Below are 17,185 nucleotides of genomic sequence, written 5' to 3'. Positions count from 1 at the left end.
CCATTACTATTTTCTTTCTCCCTCCAGTTTCTATCTTCAGTGTGTATACCTTGACTTTAGAAGGGTGGCCAGTGCAACAGAGCTAATAAGTGGGAAATTGGGGTCTTGAATTTATCAGCCCCAAGTCCCGTGTTTTCACTATTTTGCTCTGCTTATTAGAGAAGGTTCTGAGACACACACTTAGAGTTGGTTGCACACCCACTGACATGACCTCACTGGGGGAAGGCTGTGATTACAGCCCACAGTACAGCGTACACCCTAGGGGGTGAGACTGATGAGCTGTCCACCACGTGGGAGGTCAAGATGAAACTGTGTGGGGTCATTTCCAGCCTGGGGATTCCAGTATTTGGAAAGTAAATTTGAGGTCTCGTGTTTTCTTTTCCTTCCTCAGCTCTGTTCTGCTCTTCTCCGAGGCGATCGGCAGGAGGAAGAGGGACTAGGTCCAAACGCCAGGTGTCTGTCCAGGTGAGCTGAAGTCCCTTCTCACAGTGCCACACCATCCTTGGGGTGAGCATGTGCTTCCTAAACCTGACACTTCCCTGCTGCACACGTGTTCCATCTGACCATGAGCACTGTTCGTGCTCGCTGAGAACGTGCAGACTCTTCCGGTGGACCGTGTGTTCGCCAGATTCTCCTGGTCTCACACCATCCTTTGCAGTGTCCAGACTCTTTTCCCAACTTTGAGCTACTCCTTCAGGCCTCCCCTTTCTTTCTTATTGGGTGATTAAGGAAGCAGGAGAAATTCATTGAGTCTTCTATCAGTCATGACCCTGAGTGGGAAAGGAAGTGATTCCTTGGAGCTCATAGTCTTTTGGGTAATGAAAGCCATTGAAAAAAGTAAGGCTGTGTGCAGAGACAGGCAGGAGAACGGAGCACATACGAGAAGAGAGCATGCCTCCTGCTGCCCCTGAAACGAAGGCAGTAACTTCTCAATTCCAGCCCCTCTGATAAGGTAGGGAGCAGGAGAGAGGGAGGGAGCCACAGGAGGAGGGGCTTCTGATGGGCACTGGCCAACAGAAAGGAGAGGAAAGCCCCAGAGCTGCTGAGCTTACTTCAAATTTAGATTGAGATTTTTTTCTGATTGTGAACTTCAAATAACATTATAAATTGGAATGTATAGTAAAGTGTGTTTTATTAATCATTTCTTTTTTCGGTTTACCTCTCTTTACTAACGGTCCTTATACAAGTTTTGTTTACGTATCGTTTGGCCCACTGTGCGGCATGTAGGATCTGTTCCCCGACTAGGGGTCAAACCTGTGCCCCCTTCACTGGACGCACAGAGCCTTAACGACGGGACCACCAGGGAAGGCCCCAGTTTGTATGGAAATTTGCTTCTACCTTGGTTTGTACGCACTTACACACATTTAAGTACCTATGTAGCTTTTTTGATTTTAGTAAGACTATGCCCAATTCATTAAGGCTTCAAACTCAGGCCACCAGAGTGAAGCATAAGTGGATGTTAGGCAACATTTGGTTGGGGGGGATGTGATGTGAAAGCTGGGACCTTGTATCCATCACATTTATGTGGGTGTGTTTCTGTGTGTAGACATGACTTTGTGCAGCTCTTTAGCAATGGCCATAAGAATTTCAGTATAAACACGCCTCCATCTCTAGCTTTGCTTTCTAAAACTGCATTTCATTCCATGTGGGGACATCCTCATCGTTTTCTGTGTGCATATAAATGACTATGTTTGTAGTAAGAATGCCACATATGCTATATACCGTTTCATACCCTAGTATTTTCATTTAATGCTTTAAACAGCTTTTACATTAGTCATTTCCATCAAGTGCGAATTGACTGGATCCATAGAAAGGAAGACTGTGTGGCCTTTAGACACAATGACGTCAGTCTATGTATACCGATTGGAAAGATGTCTATCAAAAATTACTGCGTCTAACAATACACGCACAGAGAGAGCCCCTAGTGTGACCTCATTTTGTTAGAAACGATGTACTATGTATAGAGATTATAAAAGATTTAGTGTAGGAACAAATGGGGTCGAGGAGTGTGGCTTGCAGTTTCAGGGGGTGTGGCTTGCAGTCTCAGGGGGGTGTGGCTTGCAGTCTCAGGGGGTGTGGCTTGCAGTCTCAAGGGGGTGTGGCTTGCAGTTTCAAGGGGTGTGGCTCAGCAGTCCTAGTAGTATGTGTCTGCTTCAGAAGGGAGTTTGGTCTGCCCGGAGCTCTCTGTCTTAGATTTCTTAAATCATTCAGGTTTCATAGCAGAAACTCAAAAGCTTTCTACCTCCTGTCTCTGGTTGGTTTATAAGATGTGGGAGTGGGCCTTTTCTTGAAGACGACACCTAAGTCCTTGCCCACAGCGCGGTCTCAGTCCACAGCCGCATGGAGAATGAGTTCTCTGACAGTCTTGACACTTCTGTGTTGATTTGTCCATGTATTTCTTTCTTTAAAATGTCTGCAGGTCCCTGGCATTTTGACTGTTCCTGAGGATAGCTACTTGTTCAGAAGTTCCGGAAGGGACCCTGTTCCCACCAGGTGATTTACATACCCAGGGGTGTCCTCCTCTTGAGAGGCGGGGCCGTGGCCGTCCAAGGGAGCATGTTCTCTGAATTGGAGGCCACGGAGGGATCAGGGCTCGCTGCCCTGTCCCCCGCGGGCTCTGAGGGCCCTGCTCTGGTCAGGCAGTCCCTCTTAGCCAGGCTCCGGGTCAGCTCACGGCGGCTCTCCAGAGCTGAGGGGCTTGCCCAGCAGGCTGTCACCTGGTGCCCTGTCTGCTGTGGAGGAGAGGAGGGCAGGGCAGGCAGAATGGGAGTGGCTGAGGCAAGGGTCTGCCCGGCTGGCGGGCAGGACGCTGCAGAGAGAGTGGGGGTGTGTGCACGGGGCAGAGCGGAGCGCACCGCAGAGAGGCGCTCTGGCCCTGGGCAGGAAGGCTGCTGTGAGACGAAATAATTGAAACCCCTTTTGTTTTCTCTTTAGACATTAAAAACAATTTTTTTAAAACTTACTGGTTTTCCTTTTAAAACAAAAAAGAATTTTTGCTGCATGTGGTTTTGTCCTTCTCTGGAAGTAAAGTCAGAAGTACAAAACTGTCAGGTAAGTTACTGCACCCCGACCTGGACTTCTTTGCTGTGCCGCCTGCTTTCTGCTCCAGCGCGGCCCACCACTGAGGACAGAGCGGGCCGGAGGGCTCGTGGGCCGCGGAGCGGCTCAGGTGGAGGGGGGCGAGGAGCCTTAGCTGCTGCCGCCAGAGCGAGAGGAGGACGGGGAGCCAGCTCTTACACACAGCCCGAGAAGCGCTCTTAGCAGGGTGAGGGCAGACCCTAGACTAGAGACGCAGCGTCGGGAGGGTGAAGCGAGTAGCGTGCTGGTTTCTCTGGAGGCCCCTGGATCTCGGGCGAGGCTGGCCAGAGCAGGAGGAGGTGCTGGGCGCACAGAAGCCTGCTGGTCGCTTGGGCATGGCATCACCACGGATATGAGTACTTGATGTGGGGTTCCCGCAGACTCAGCGACGCCCCGTCCCACCTTCTGCCGGCTCGCTGAGCTGGGTGCCAGCATCCGAGCTCCACGAAACACCGTCAGGGCTGATGTCGACCCCTGACCTTCCCAGTGAGGGAAGCATCTGTCTCTGATCCCTTCACAGTGGGGCCCAGGCCAGTTAGCTCAGATATTTAAGACTAAATTTGAGAGGTGCCTGGAGCACCAGTAGACTGACCTCGGTTCAGTCACCAGAGGCAGGGGTGCAAGCAGGAGCCCAGGGCTGCCCTCAGGGCGCATGCCGGGGAGAAGGCATGCCTGCTGCCTGCAGACGCCGACGCGGGGCAGCCCCCCCGGCTGGTGCGGTGGGGGCGTGGCTAGTGTGCAGAGGCGCCGAGCTGCTGGTTTCAGGGGCCGTTAGCTTGGTCAGCACGTGTTGCGCATGCGGAGCACAGGCGCAGAGAAGTTGCCCAGAGCACCCGAAGCCCAGGACCCGCGCCACCACGTGTGTGTGCGGCTTTCCCGCACTGTACACTGAGGCCGTGAAGGCCCGGCCGCGCAAGGCACGCGGGCCCGTGGCCCCGGGTCTGCCGAGGAGGGGCGGACTGCAGGCCGCGGGCGCCGAGGCCCAGGGTCCCAGAGGCAGTCAGGAGCAGAGCGCGGTCCTTCCGTGGCCGGCGTGCTGCTTGCGGCTCCTCGCGTGTGTCTGTGTCGGGGGTGTGGTGCGGCGCCCCTCTGGGCCTGTCCTCCCGCCGGGCGGTCCTCAACCCCTGGGACATGTGTGTCTCCTTACGATCCGCAGGTCCCTGAGCACTGACTGCCCCCGCTGCCGCGTCTGCCCTGTTGGCGCATGTTGGGTTCCTCCAGTGAAACTTTTCCTTAGAGACATGCTGCCTCCCAAGTCCTTGTCCGCCACCAAACCCAAGAAGTCTTGGGCCCCAAACCTGTATGAGCTAGACAGTGACTTGTCTGAGCCGGACTCCGTCCCAGGAGAAGGCGCCACTGACTCTGAGTTCTTTCATCAGAGGTTTCGGAACTTCCTCTACGTGGATTTCATTGGGCCTCGGAAGACCCTTCTCAAACTCCGAAACCTCTGCCTCGATTGGTTGCAGCCGGAGACTCGCACCAAGGAGGAGATCATCGAGGTCTTGGTCCTGGAGCAGTACCTGACCATCCTTCCGGAAAAGATCAAGCCTTGGGTGTACGCACAAAAGCCGGAGACCTGCGAGAAGCTCGTTGCTCTGCTGGAGGAGTACGAGGAGATGTACGAGCCGGAAGGTGAGCCGAGGGGACGGCGGCGGGACCGTGCTGGGGGCCGGGGCAGGCAGTTGGGGGGCGGTGTAGGTGGCAACCGCGGCCTTTCTGCCCGCAAGGAGCCGGAGCCCTCCCCGCCCCAGCTCTGATGGTCTAACCGGGGCCAGGGGCGGTGGAGAGGGACGTAGCGGGCGCCCTCGGGGTCTAAGCTAACGGACAAGCGTGGCTGAGCCCCTGAGCCGTGTCTGGTGTCCCCTCAGACGACAACAGCAGCGACACCCACAGCGAAGGCGGGATGAGCCGGAGGGCCGCGGAGTCCCCACCACCGCGCCCTGCCCTCCCCTGCTGCAGTGAGTAGCCACCCGCCGCCGCTGGGTCTGCGTGCAACCCTTCTCTGGGGCCCTGCTGCTGCTGCTGCTCGGGAATCTGAGGCAGGGGATTCCGGGATGGCGGAATGAGACGTTTTCATCAAAGCAGACACATCCGTGGAGTGAAATACAACTTTTTACTGTTCAGTGATGAGGGAAAACATTTAAAAATTTGAAGCTATTTGGAATTTGCCGCAGGTTGTTTCAGGCTGTGCCCAGCGCCTCCGGGGGGGAAAGTTCATCACCACTTTGCCTGCACAGCTATCATTTGTTCAAGGTTCTCCAGAGAACTTTGTGGAGCAGCAGTGCTCCGGGGACGGTGCTTTGTCTATCTGTAGTCAGGTGGGGGCACATTAAGACGGGCTGGGGTTGGCCAGGCTGTGGGGGGTTGGCAGATGGCCCTTCTGAAGGCGGAGACCTCAGGAGCCGGGACACTGGGAGAGCCTGAAGCGGGAACGGGCCCCTCCAGGGCGGCGGCTTGACCAAGGCCAGGCCAGCCTGCGCGAGGCCCCGGAAGCAGTTGCAGGCCGCAGTGTCCGGGACATCTGCCCCTCAGTGTGGGACCCAGCTCCCAGGGGAGAGCAGACATAGCGTTCAGGTGTGGAGGGGCGTGCAGAGCACACGGTCAGCTCTGCGTGTCTGTGTCCGCAGGTGACCGGGACCGGGACCGGGACTGGGACCAGGACTGGGAGCGAGAGCGGGAGCGAGGCCGGGCACGGGAGCGGGAGCGCCGCCGTGGCCGAAGCCGGGACATGGAGTCACGGGACCGCTGGCCGTCCGTCCGGAGCCCCAGGAGCAGTACGTGTCCCCGCGACCCCCCCACTCGCCTGCCTGCCAACCGCGCCACGTTTGTTCATGCTGCCTCTCCCTTCCCAGGGTTTCACCAGCGGGATCTTGCACTTCCTCTGGCGGAGAGAGCCAAGGAAAGAGAGCACAGACGCAGGGACTCCCTGCTGGATTTGGATGCCAGCTCCGAGGTGCGCCCAGGTTCCCTCTCGTTCTGGGAGGGCCGTCCTCACTCCGTGTTGGAGGTGCCTCTCTTTCTCGGGAGGCTGAGTTGCCTGCCGCCGGGAAGCCCACCAGGCTTGGGGAGAGAGCCCAGGGGTGGCCAGTGGCTGCTGCCTGGTTTCTGGCTCGCCAGCGAGGTCAGCACTCGTGTCCCCTGGGGGTCACCTGCCCCGTGCACAGAGTGGAGGGAGAGGGCACTCAGGTCCTGGAGCCGAGAAGAGCTGAGTCTGCAGCCTGGCTCTGCCACCTGCCAGCCCGCTAGCTGCACCAAGCCTCAGTTTCCTCATCTGTGAAATGGGTGTGATAGCCTCACCAGGGCTGTTGTGAGGGATGCATGAGCCACACACAGATGCGCAGTGTGCGGCCTGGCACGCGGCAGGCACGCTGTCACTTGGAGTCCCTATGCACTAAGGACGGGCACGGGCAAGGAGGGGCTCCGGAAAGAGGGTCACACGTGAGGTGGCAGCGTGGAGGAGGGCGCCTGTGCAGCCATGTGAGAAGGCAGCGTCTGAGAGACTCAGGCGCAGCTCAGGGCTGCCTACTCGTTGGGTCAGCTCAAGTCAGAGCAGCGTTCCCCATCCTGGGAACAGTGTAGTCCAGAACGTAATGCACGTTTATGTCACTCAGATTCGACCAACAGGAAGGTGTCAAAAGTGCCCCTTTCCTTTTGCCATTGCCTGTCGAGGTCTGTTAGCACCAGGGGTGGTGCCCTGTGGCACCCTCGGCCCCCCGAATTCTTGACCTCGTCTGCTCTCTGCCAGCCCCAAGCCAAGAGCTCCGGTTTCCTCCTGTCCCACCACAGACACACCTGTGCTCCCCACCCCTGTGGCTTCTCCTGCACTGTGATATCCTGGGGAGGCCTTAGGAGGGGGTGCTGTCAGCCCTGAGTGCCGCGCAGCGCCCACTCCGGGGAGCTGCCCACCGTGGAGGATGGGCTACCCCCAGAAAGGGAGCATCTAGCTCTCGACGGTCAGCACCGGCAGTCCGGCGGTGCCTCCTGCTTCGGCAGCTTCCCGTCCTGGACTCCACAGCCCTGGCCTGGCAAGGGGTTCATTTCTGAAGCTCTGCTTCATTTTGCCAGGGGTTTTGTTTCTAATTGCTGAACAGTGGCAGTTGTATAAAGGAGGTTTTCTTTCTCTTAAACCCCAATGCCTGTGCCTGTTTATTTTTCTCAGTAGGAGCTGCACCTAATTGTGCCCACATTGTTTTTGTTTTCTCTGCTACGCTTCCACATGGCTGTCCTGTTGTATAGTTCCCAGAACTATAGCAAATTTAATATCAAAGTATCTTTACATAATAGTTCAGTAGTGACAACAACTTATGTTTTATTTACATAATTTTTCTTTTCTTACTTTTTGGCCGGGCCACATGGCGTGTGGGGTCTCAGTTCCCTGACCAGGGACTGAACCCACGTGCCCTGCAGTGGAAGCCCAGGGTCTTAACTGCTGGCCCGCCAGGGGAGTCCCACCCAGTCTTCCTCCACACTTACCCCCACGTGCCGCAGACCACGTGGCAGGACATGCACACATAGTGTTAGCTCCTCCGTGCTTCGCCCCAGGTCAGCAGCCCAGGTGACAGGGCCCCCACAGCCTGGGGGGGGGGGGGGGGCAGGTGGACACCCTCCTCTCCATTTCACAGATGAGGACGCTGAGGTTTGGGAGGCCTTCCGTTCCCAGCTTGCTCGGTCGTGAAGGTGCTTGAGCGCCTCTGGCCCTGGAGTTCCTCTGGCTGCGCCGCTGGGGGCCCCTCAGGCTCCGTGCCCTACCTGGGGCCTCAGCAGCGCTCGCAGCCCCGCCCACACCTGCGGGTCTTGCTCACGCCCCCCAGCCCACCCTGAGCCGTCCCCGCCACGCCCGCTTAGCGCCGACTCTCTGCACCCCGCTTTGTTGTTTACTGTTCTCTGATTGTTTCTCTCCAACCAAATGATAAGCTGCATGAGGGCAAGGAATATGTGCCCTCCGTCTTTGGGAGCTTCCTCAGAGTGTAGCGCCAAGGTAGGTACGACGTAGGTCCCTAGTAGAGCCTGACCAGATCACTCGGAACCCCCGGCGCTGTGAGCACTTGCCGCACACTGTGTGCGTGTGTGTGTGTGTGGCTCCCGCGCCGCTGGCGCGGCCCTGGCCGCGGTCGCCCGGGCAGACCCCACTGAGGGCACATCTGCGGTTGCAGGAGGCGGTGTTGTACCAGGACATGGTGGCCCTCACCGAGGATCGCAAGCCCCAGAACCCGATTCAGGACAACATGGAGAACTACCGGAAGCTGCTCTCACTGGGTGAGTGCTCGAAGCGGAAGCGGTCAGAACGGCTCCTGGCGGAGCGGGAGCGGGAGGGGAAGGGGAGTGGTCCTGTGACCCACACTGGTGGGGCCACGCCCACATGGCTCTCACCCCAGAGTGCCGCCCTGCGACTCCAGTCTGCTCTGAGGCAGGTCCGGGGTCCTGGGTGGCTTCCCCGGTGGACACGTGGTCAGGTCTGAGGTGGCAGTGGCCCCGCGAGGGGCCCTGTGGGCAGTGACAGGTGGGGAAATGGGCGGAGCCTGAGAGCCAGCAAGGACGCCCTGGGTTTAGGGGCGCTCAAGGCCTCTGCACAAGCTTGTCAGCAGAGTCCGGAAAATTAACCAAGACAAGCTGGGCAAGGGGCCAAGGAATGGACAGTGAGGAGAGGAGAGTGAGACACAGGCCGTCCAGGGCACGCTCAGCACCTGAGAGCCCGTCATCCAGGGTGACACATCTCATGCTGTGTTCCTCTGCGGACAGGGGTCCAGCTTGCCGAGGACGACGGCCACTCACACATGACCCAGGGCCCCTCGGCAAGGTCAAAGAGAAGTGCCTACCCGAGCACCAGCAGAGGTGAGCGCGAGGCCCTGCTGCAGGAGCCAGCGCTGGGCGCGTGCACAGACATGCCATGCGGGGGTGTGCACAGACACGGCGGTGCACACACACTGCCATGCGTTGGGGGGTGTGCACAGACATGGCAGCATGCACTGACGGGGTGGCATGTGCACACACGCAGCAGCACACAGTCACACAGGGCATGCACATGGATATGTGGTGGCGTGCAGGGACACTTGGGGGCACGCGGTCGGGGCACAGGGTACAGGCGTTCATCCCAGGGCCCCAGGGAGTGCTCACACGGGGCTTCTTCCAGGTCTGAAGACGGCGCCTGAGACCAAGAAGTCAGCCCACCGGCGGGGCATCTGTGAGGCCGAATCCTCTCACGGGGTTATCATGGAGAAGTTCATCAAGGATGTGGCCCGCAGTTCCAGGTCCGGGCGGGTGCGGGAGCCAAGTGAGCGGCCACACCGGCTCTCCCGGAGGGCAGGCGGCGACTGGAAGGAAGCATCGTTCAGCAGGAGGGAGGCGGGAGCCTCAGAGAGGGGCCCAGAGGGGGGCGCCTTTGGGGGAGGAGGCTTCAGCTGTAGCTCAGACCCGGTTTCCAAAAAGCGTGCTCTGGAGAGAAAAAGGCGCTACCACTTCGATGTGGAGGGGCAGGGCCCAGTGCACGATCCCAGGGGCGGAGCGAGGAAACGGCCCTTCGAGTCCGGAGGCGAGGCCCGCAGGGCCGCCAAGGCAGCGGGCGCCAGCAGCCTGAGCGCTCCGCCCGTGGCCCTGTCTCAGCCGCTGGACGTGGCGGCCATGCCCTACGTGTGCGACGAGTGCGGGAGGTCCTTCGCGGTCATCTCTGAGTTCGTGGAGCACCAGATCGTGCACACCCGGGAGAGCCTGTACGAGTACGGGGAGTCCTTCATCCACGGCGCCGCCGTCAGCGAGGCCCAGGGCAGGCCCGCGGGCGCCAGGCGCTCTGAGGGTGCGCAGGCTGCCAGCAACGGTGCCAGCCTGGCCGAGCATCGGCGGGGCCGGGCCCGAGAGCACGTCGGGGGCAGTGGGGACGAGGAGCAGGACGAGCCCTTCCTGCCCAGCCCCACCTTCAGTGAGCTTCAGAAGATGTACGGCAAGGACAAGTTCTACGAGTGCAAGGTGTGCAAGGAGACCTTCTTGCACAGCTCGGCCCTGGTCGAGCACCAGAAGATCCACAGCCACGAGGACCGGGAGAAGGAGCGCAGCACGGGCGCCGTGAGGCGCACCCCCATGCTCGGCGAGCTGCAGAGGGCCTGCGGGAAGGAGAAGCGCTACGAGTGCAAGGTCTGTGGGGAGACCTTCCACCACAGCGCAGCCCTGCGGGAGCACCAGAAGACCCACGGCCGGGGGAGCCCGTCCGATGGCAGGGCCAGAGCCTTCGAGGAGACCTTCGTTCCTGGCCAGTCCCTGAAGAGGCGCCAGAAAACCTACTCCAAAGAGAAGCTCTACGACTTCAGAGAGGGCGGGGATGCCTTTGGGCGGAGCTCAGACTTCATGGAGCACCAGAAAATTCATTCTCGGAAGAGCTACTTCGACAGCCGGGGGTATGAGAAGCCGCTGCTCCACAGCATGTCTATGCCCAGCTCTCAGAAGAGTCACACAATCACCAGGCCGCCCGAGGACGAGGACGAAGAGAAGGCATTCACTGCCAGTAGCAACCCCGAAGACGGCCAGGAGGCCCGGGCCTACGAGAGGAGCACCTACGAGAGGGCCATCTTCCACAGCCTGGCCGCCTTCCGGCCTCCCCGCAGCCTCAGGGAGGATGGAGAGCCCTCCACATACCTCTCAGGCCTTCGTGACCCACCGCAGAAGCCCCCAGCCTGGGAGAGCCCTTACGCCGGAGGCAGGCACAGCTTCTTCAGGAGCTCAGTCTTCTATCGCGCATCGCGCCCTGCCCCTCTGGACCACCTTGCTGGGGAAGGCCCCAGCGGGTGGAAGAGAGACGGCGAAGCCTCCAGCCCCAGCTCAGACGGCCGCCAGCACCAGAAGGCACGTGCCAAGAAGAAGAACATCGAGCGCAAGAATTATGACGCCTCCATGATCCCCACCTTGCGTTTTGGTGAGCCTCAAACGTTTCGCCCGAGAGAGAGATTTTACGAATGTCCAGAGTGTGGAGAGTTCTTTGTCCGTAGCTCCGAGCTGGCTGAGCACCAGAAGATCCACAACAGGAAGAAGCTCTCCGGAAGTAAGAGCTACCTACGGTCTGCCCTTCGCAGCCTGTCCTCCACTGACCCTCAGACCAGCTACCAAGGCCAGTCAGTGCAGATGGGTTATGCCCAGGAAGCAGCTCAGACTAGCTATGCTGAACTAGCAGCTCAGACCAGCTATGCCGAAGAACCAGCTCAGACCAGTTACACTGAGGCACCAGCTGAGGGTAGTTACACTGAGGAACCAGCTCAGACCAGTTGTATTGAGGAACCAGCTCAGACCAGTTGTATTGAGGAACCAGCTCAGACCAGTTATACTGATCCAGCAGCTGAGACCAGTTACTCCGAAGAACCAGCTCAGACCAACTATACTGAGGCACCAGCTGAGACTAGTTATACTGAGGAACCAGTTCAGACCAGTTGTATTGAGGAACCAGCTCAGACCAGTTATACTGACCCAGCAGCTGAGACCAGTTACACTGAAGAACCAGCTCAGACCAATTACACCGAGGGACCAGCTGAGGCCAGTTGTATTGAGGAACCATCTCAGACCAATTACACCGAGGGACCAGCTGAGGCCAGTTGTATTGAAGAACCATCTCAGACCAATTACACCGAGGGACCAGCTGAGGCCAGTTGTATTGAAGAACCATCTCAAACCAATTACACCGAGGGACCAGCTGAGGCCAGTTGTATTGAAGAACCATCTCAGACCAATTACACCGAGGGACCAGCTGAGGCCAGTTGTATTGAAGAACCATCTCAGACCAATTACACTGAGGGACCAGCTGAGGCCAGTTGTATTGAAGAACCAGCTCAGACCAGTTGTATTCAAGAACCAGCTCAGACCAGTTGTACTCAAGAACCAGCTCAGACCAGTTGTACTCAAGAACCAGCTCAGACCAATTACACTGACCCAGCAGCTGATACCAGTTACACCGAAGAACCAGCTCAGACCAATTACACCGAGGAATCCGCTGAGGCCAGTTATACTGAGGAACCAGCTCAGACCAGCTGTATTGAAGAAGCAGCTCAGACCAGTCACACTGACCCAGCAGCTGATACCAGTTACACAGAAGAACCAGCTCAGACCAATTACACCAAGGAACCAGCTGAGGCCAGTTATACTGAGGCACCAGCTCAGACCAGTTGTATTGAGAAACCAGCTCAGACCAATTACACCGAGGAATCAGCTGAGGCCAGTTATACTGAGGAACCAGCTCAGACCAGTTGTATTGAGAAACCGGCTCAGACCAGTTACACCAAAGAACCGGCTCAGACCAATTACACCGAGGAATCAGCTGAAGCCAGTGATACTGAGGAACCAGCTCAGACCAGTTGTATTGAGGAACCAGCTCAGACCAGTTATACTGACCCAGCAGCTGAGACCAGTTACACAGAAGAACCAGCTCAGACCAGTTACACTGAAGAACCAGCTCAGACCAGTTACGCCGAAGAACCAGCTCAGGCCAGTTACGCCGAAGAACCAGCTCAGGCCAGTTACGCCGAGGAACCAGCTCAGGCCAGTTACGCCGAGGAACCAGCTCAGACCAGTTACGCCGAGGAACCAGCTCAGACCAGTTATGCCGAGGAACCAGCTGAGGCCAGTTATGCCGAGGAACCAGCTCAGATCAGGTACGACGAGGAACCATCTCAGACCAGTTATTCTGAGGAACCAGCTCAGGCCAGTTATACTGAGGAACCAGCTCAGACCAGTTATGCTGAGGAACCAGCTGAGGCCAGTTATGCCGAGGAACCAGCTCAGACCAGGTATGACGAGGAACCATCTCAGACCAGTTATTCTGAGGAACCAGCCCAGACCAGTTATACTGAGGAACCAGCTCAGACCAGTTATACTGAGGAACCAGCTCAGACCAGTTATACTGAGGAACCAGCTCAGACCAGTTACGCCAAGGAACCAGCTCAGACCAGTTACGCCGAGAAACCAGCTCAGACCAGGTACGACGAGGAACCATCTCAGACCAGCTATTCTGAGGATCCAGCTCAGGCCAGTTATGCCGAGGAATCAGCTCAGATCAGATATTTGGAGGAACCAGATCAGACCAGTTATGCCGAGGAACCAGATCAGACCAGTTATGCCGAGGAACCAGATCAGACCAGTTATGCCGAGGAACCAGATCAGACCAGTTATGCCGAGGAACCAGATCAGACCAGTTATGCCGAGGAACCAGATCAGACCAGTTATGCCGAGGAACCAGCTCAGACCAGTTATGCCGAGGAGCCAGCTCAGACCACTTATGCCGAGGAGCCAGCTCAGACCACTTATGCCGAGGAGCCAGCTCAGACCAGATATGCTGAGGAACCCCCAGCTGAGACTAGTTATGCAGAGCTAGTAGCTCAGATTAGTTATGCTGAACTAGCAGCTCCGACTAGTTATGCTGAACTAGCAGCTGAGACCAGTTACTTTGAACCACCAACTCAGACTAGTTATATTGAACCAGCTGAGACCAATTATGCTGAATCAGCAGCTCAGGTCAGTTTTGATGAACCACCAGCTGAGGCTAGTTACGCTGATCTAGCAGCTGAGATCAGTTATGCTGAACTAGCAGCTGAGACAAGCTATGCTGACCTAGCAGCTCACATCAGCTATGATGAACCACCAGCTGAGACTAGTTATGCTGAGCTAGCAGCTCAGATCAGTTATTCTGAACCAGCAGTTCAGACTAGTTATGCTGAGCTAGCAGCTGAGACCAGTTACTCTGAACCACTAGCTCAGACCAGCTATGCTGAGCTAACAAGTGAGACCAGTTACTGCGAGCAGCCAGTCCTCAATGAATGTAAGGAGTGTGGGGAATGCTTTGCCACCGTTGAAGACCTTGGCAGACATCAGAAAATCTATGCCCGGGAGAAGTTCCATGATGGGAAGCTGTTTGGAGAGCCCGTGATGCAGGACCTGGGCCTGGATGGGTCTCCGGAGGAAGAGCTGGAGGAGCAGGAGGAGCCTGAGGAGGCCGAAGACTCCATCTATGGCTGCAAGGACTGTGGGCTGGGCTTCGCGGACCGCGCGGACCTCCGGGACCACCAGAAGGTGCACGGCCGCGGGTGCCTGGTGGACAGCCGCGAGCACACGCACCCCGCGGCGCACATGCCGCCTGTCAGCGAGTACCAGAAAGACTGCCTCGGAGAGCAGCTGTACGAGTGCCCGGCCTGCGGGGAGTCGTTCGTGCACAGCTCGTTCCTCTTCGAGCACCAGAAGGTCCACGAGCAGGACCAGTTCTACGGCCACAGGCGGTACGAGCCCTTCATGCAGCCCCTGATCGCCAGCCCGCGGCAGCCGCAGGCCCCACCGAAGAGCGCCCCCGCCGGGGTGGGCCCTCAGTGCCAGGTGTGCGGGCAGGACTTCATCCACGCCTCAGGCCTCAGCGAGCACGCCCGAGGCCACGCCGGCGAGGGCCTGCCTGATCAGGGCCAGGGGGGCACGGGCGCGGCGGGGCCCGGCCCGGCGCCCACGGAGCCGCAGCGAGACCCGGGCGAGGAGCCGCGCTACGAGTGTGAGACCTGCGGCGAGTCCTTCCCCAGCCAGGCCGACCTCCAGGAGCACATGCGCGTGCACGAGAAGGGCGAGCCCTACGACTACGGGGCCGCCTTCGTGCACACGTCCTTCCTCACGGAGCCGCCCAAGAGGGACTGGCCCTTCTACGAGTGCAAGGACTGCGGCAAGTCCTTCATCCACAGCACCATCCTCACCAAGCACCAGAAGCTGCACCTGCAGGAGGGGGGCGCGGCCGCCGCGGCCCAGGAGGCAGAGGCCCACGTCCTCGTCCCCCGGGAAGTCCTGCGCATCCGCGGCTCCAACGTGGAGGCGGCCGAGCCCGAGGTGGAGGCGGCCGAGCCCGAGGTGGAGGCGGCCGAGCCCGAGGTGGAGGCGGCCGAGCCCCTCGGGGAGGCCGAGGGCCCGGAGTGGGAGGCCGCGGAGCCGAGCGGCGAGGCGGAGCAGCCCCACGCCGAGGCCGAGCAGCCCGACATGGACGCCGACGAGCCGGACGGCGCGGGCATCGAGGACCCGGAGGAGCGCGCCGAAGAACCCGAGGGCGACGACGACGAGCCGGACGGCGCGGGCATCGAGGACCCCGAGGAGGAGGGCGAGGAGCAGGAGATCCAGGTGGAGGAGCCGTACTACGACTGCGGCGAGTGCGGCGAGACCTTCCCCTCGGGCGCCGCCTACGCCGAGCACCTGACGGCGCACGCCAGCCTCGTCATCCTGGAGCCCGCCGGCCTCTACGGCGAGGGCGCCGGCGGCCCCGAGGGCGGCCGGCCCGACGCCGAGCTCTTCAAGTGCGACGTGTGCGGGCAGCTCTTCAGCGACCGCCTGTCCCTGGCCAGGCACCAGAACAGCCACACCGGCTGAGGCCCAGGGCCCCCCTGGGACCCGACCCTCCTCACCCACACTCACCGGACCCACCGCGACCGCCCGGACTGCACCCACCCGACCTGGACTTCAGACACCCGGACACAGCCCCACGGCCAGCTGAGGCTCGGCGGGCCGGGGCCTCCACTGGGACCGGGGCCTCCACTGGGACCCGGCCCCCCTCACCCACGCACAACCTGACCCACCGGCCTGGATTCAGACGCTCGGCCCCAAGGTGCAGACGCCTGCAGCTCCCGTGTCCAGCACAGCAGGTACTGCGGGACAGCAGGGCACTCGGCCGCTCTCCGCCGGGGCCTTCGCGGCTGCAGAGAGCACCCGTCTGTGACAGCCCGGGGCCTCGGCGCACTGCCTCCCGAGATGTACACAGGACAGCCCAGCACAGTCAACGGGACCGAGTGTGACAGACACTGGTCGTTTACCTGCAGACACACCTCACCTGGTACTCTGGTTTTTCTTTTTTCTTTTTTTTGGAGGAGGAAGAGAGCAACAAATTACAATATATTTGTAAGCATCTTAGAGCTTTAGAAAGATTTATTGTGCGCTGTTTGAACCTTATCCGTATCTTTTTGACTAACTGACTGTGTGGTTCCTTACTCTACATAACCCCCTCACGGTGTAGGCGTGAAAGTCAGAGCGTCTTGCCCGCTTCGCTGTGTGAAGGGAAGTCCTCTCTGCTCCCTTTTCAGCGCCTCGTCCACACCGACACTTCTGAAACCTCGTGCTGTGTAAGCCTTTACTGTATGTGGATTGGCCTTTTGTAACCTCGTTGGTTGGTTGCCACCTTGTAACTTTGCAGTGGGTCTCATGCAAAAAACACTACAAGTTTTTGTTATTTTTTTAACCCACCTTGACGTCTCTTCGATAGTGAATTTTACAAAAGCCGAAGCTTTTCCCCTGTGAGTCTTACATCCTTGCCTTTAAAGAGTGGGTTGTAACCATCACTAGATCACGTGTGCCTAATGAAGGTTGAGAACCACAGGGGGAGAGGGGGCTCTCCTGTTGTAAATACGGTTGAGGGCCTACAGCTTCATTACTTCCCTTTGCGCGCTTCCTGCCTTAAGTGACAAGCAGCAACGTGGCTTGGCCCCTCCGTGCCGCCACATGGCAAGTTTGCACCCTGGGTGCCCAGGAGCTAGTATCCTTAGAGCTTTCCAGCCTGAGACTTAATCCTCCTCTCCACCTGTCTGACCCTCAACCAACCCCATGTCTAACTTGCATTTAAAAAAAAAATAGAAAAAAGCTTTCTTTACAGCCAACTCGAGCTCGACACGGACTCAGGTTCCCCGGCAGCCTTAATTTGCTTCGTTGCCACCTGTCCCCCTCTCAGGTCGCGCCTTCCTGACAAGCACCCCCGCCGCCCTCAGAGCGGCTCCCGTCCCCGCCGCCCCGGTCTCCCACGCTGCCGGCCCGAGCCGACCTCGCCGCTCTAGGGTCTCCTGCGTCCTGCCCTGTGCCCTCCCTTTGCTTCCCCGCCCCCTCTTCGCATAAGGACTATTAAGAAATTTCTTGGCTTTGAGTTGGCTGGCAAAAAAATTTTAAAATTTTTTTTAAAACTTAAAAAAAAAAAGGATCTTGTAGATGCAGTGAGCAGAAGCTAAGAGCAGATTGTTTGGGAGAGCAGAGTGAGAAGACCTGCTCGAGAGCCGCGTCTGGACCCCCCCCTCCTAGGTCCCTGCCACGAGGGCTGGGGAAAGTGTGTCAGAGCTGGAGGGAACGCCAAAGGCAGGGA

At 58.6% G+C, this 17,185-nt stretch overlaps 2 protein-coding genes across 2 annotated transcripts in view; one reads left to right on the top strand and one right to left on the bottom strand.

Moving 5' to 3' along the window:
- The window catches only part of LOC128062818 (zinc finger protein 850-like), a 782,010-nt gene that overhangs the window by 389,633 nt on the left and 375,192 nt on the right, over positions 1-17,185 (bottom strand). The gene's annotated exons all lie outside the window — the stretch shown is intronic.
- Positions 3,731-15,577, top strand: PEG3 (paternally expressed 3). Its single transcript, XM_052655252.1, is given in 9 exon segments — positions 3,731-3,781; positions 3,783-4,710; positions 4,947-5,036; positions 5,706-5,852; positions 5,931-6,031; positions 8,232-8,334; positions 8,818-8,910; positions 9,209-11,725; positions 11,861-15,577. Coding segments are annotated over 9 exon segments (7,605 nt in total). The 3' UTR covers positions 15,436-15,577.

This window comes from Budorcas taxicolor, chromosome 18 (assembly GCF_023091745.1).
Source record: "Budorcas taxicolor isolate Tak-1 chromosome 18, Takin1.1, whole genome shotgun sequence".
In the NCBI taxonomy this organism is placed as follows: Eukaryota; Metazoa; Chordata; class Mammalia; order Artiodactyla; family Bovidae; genus Budorcas; species Budorcas taxicolor.
Note: the sequence above shows the minus strand (reverse complement) of the source record. Positions and strands in the feature narration are given on the sequence as shown.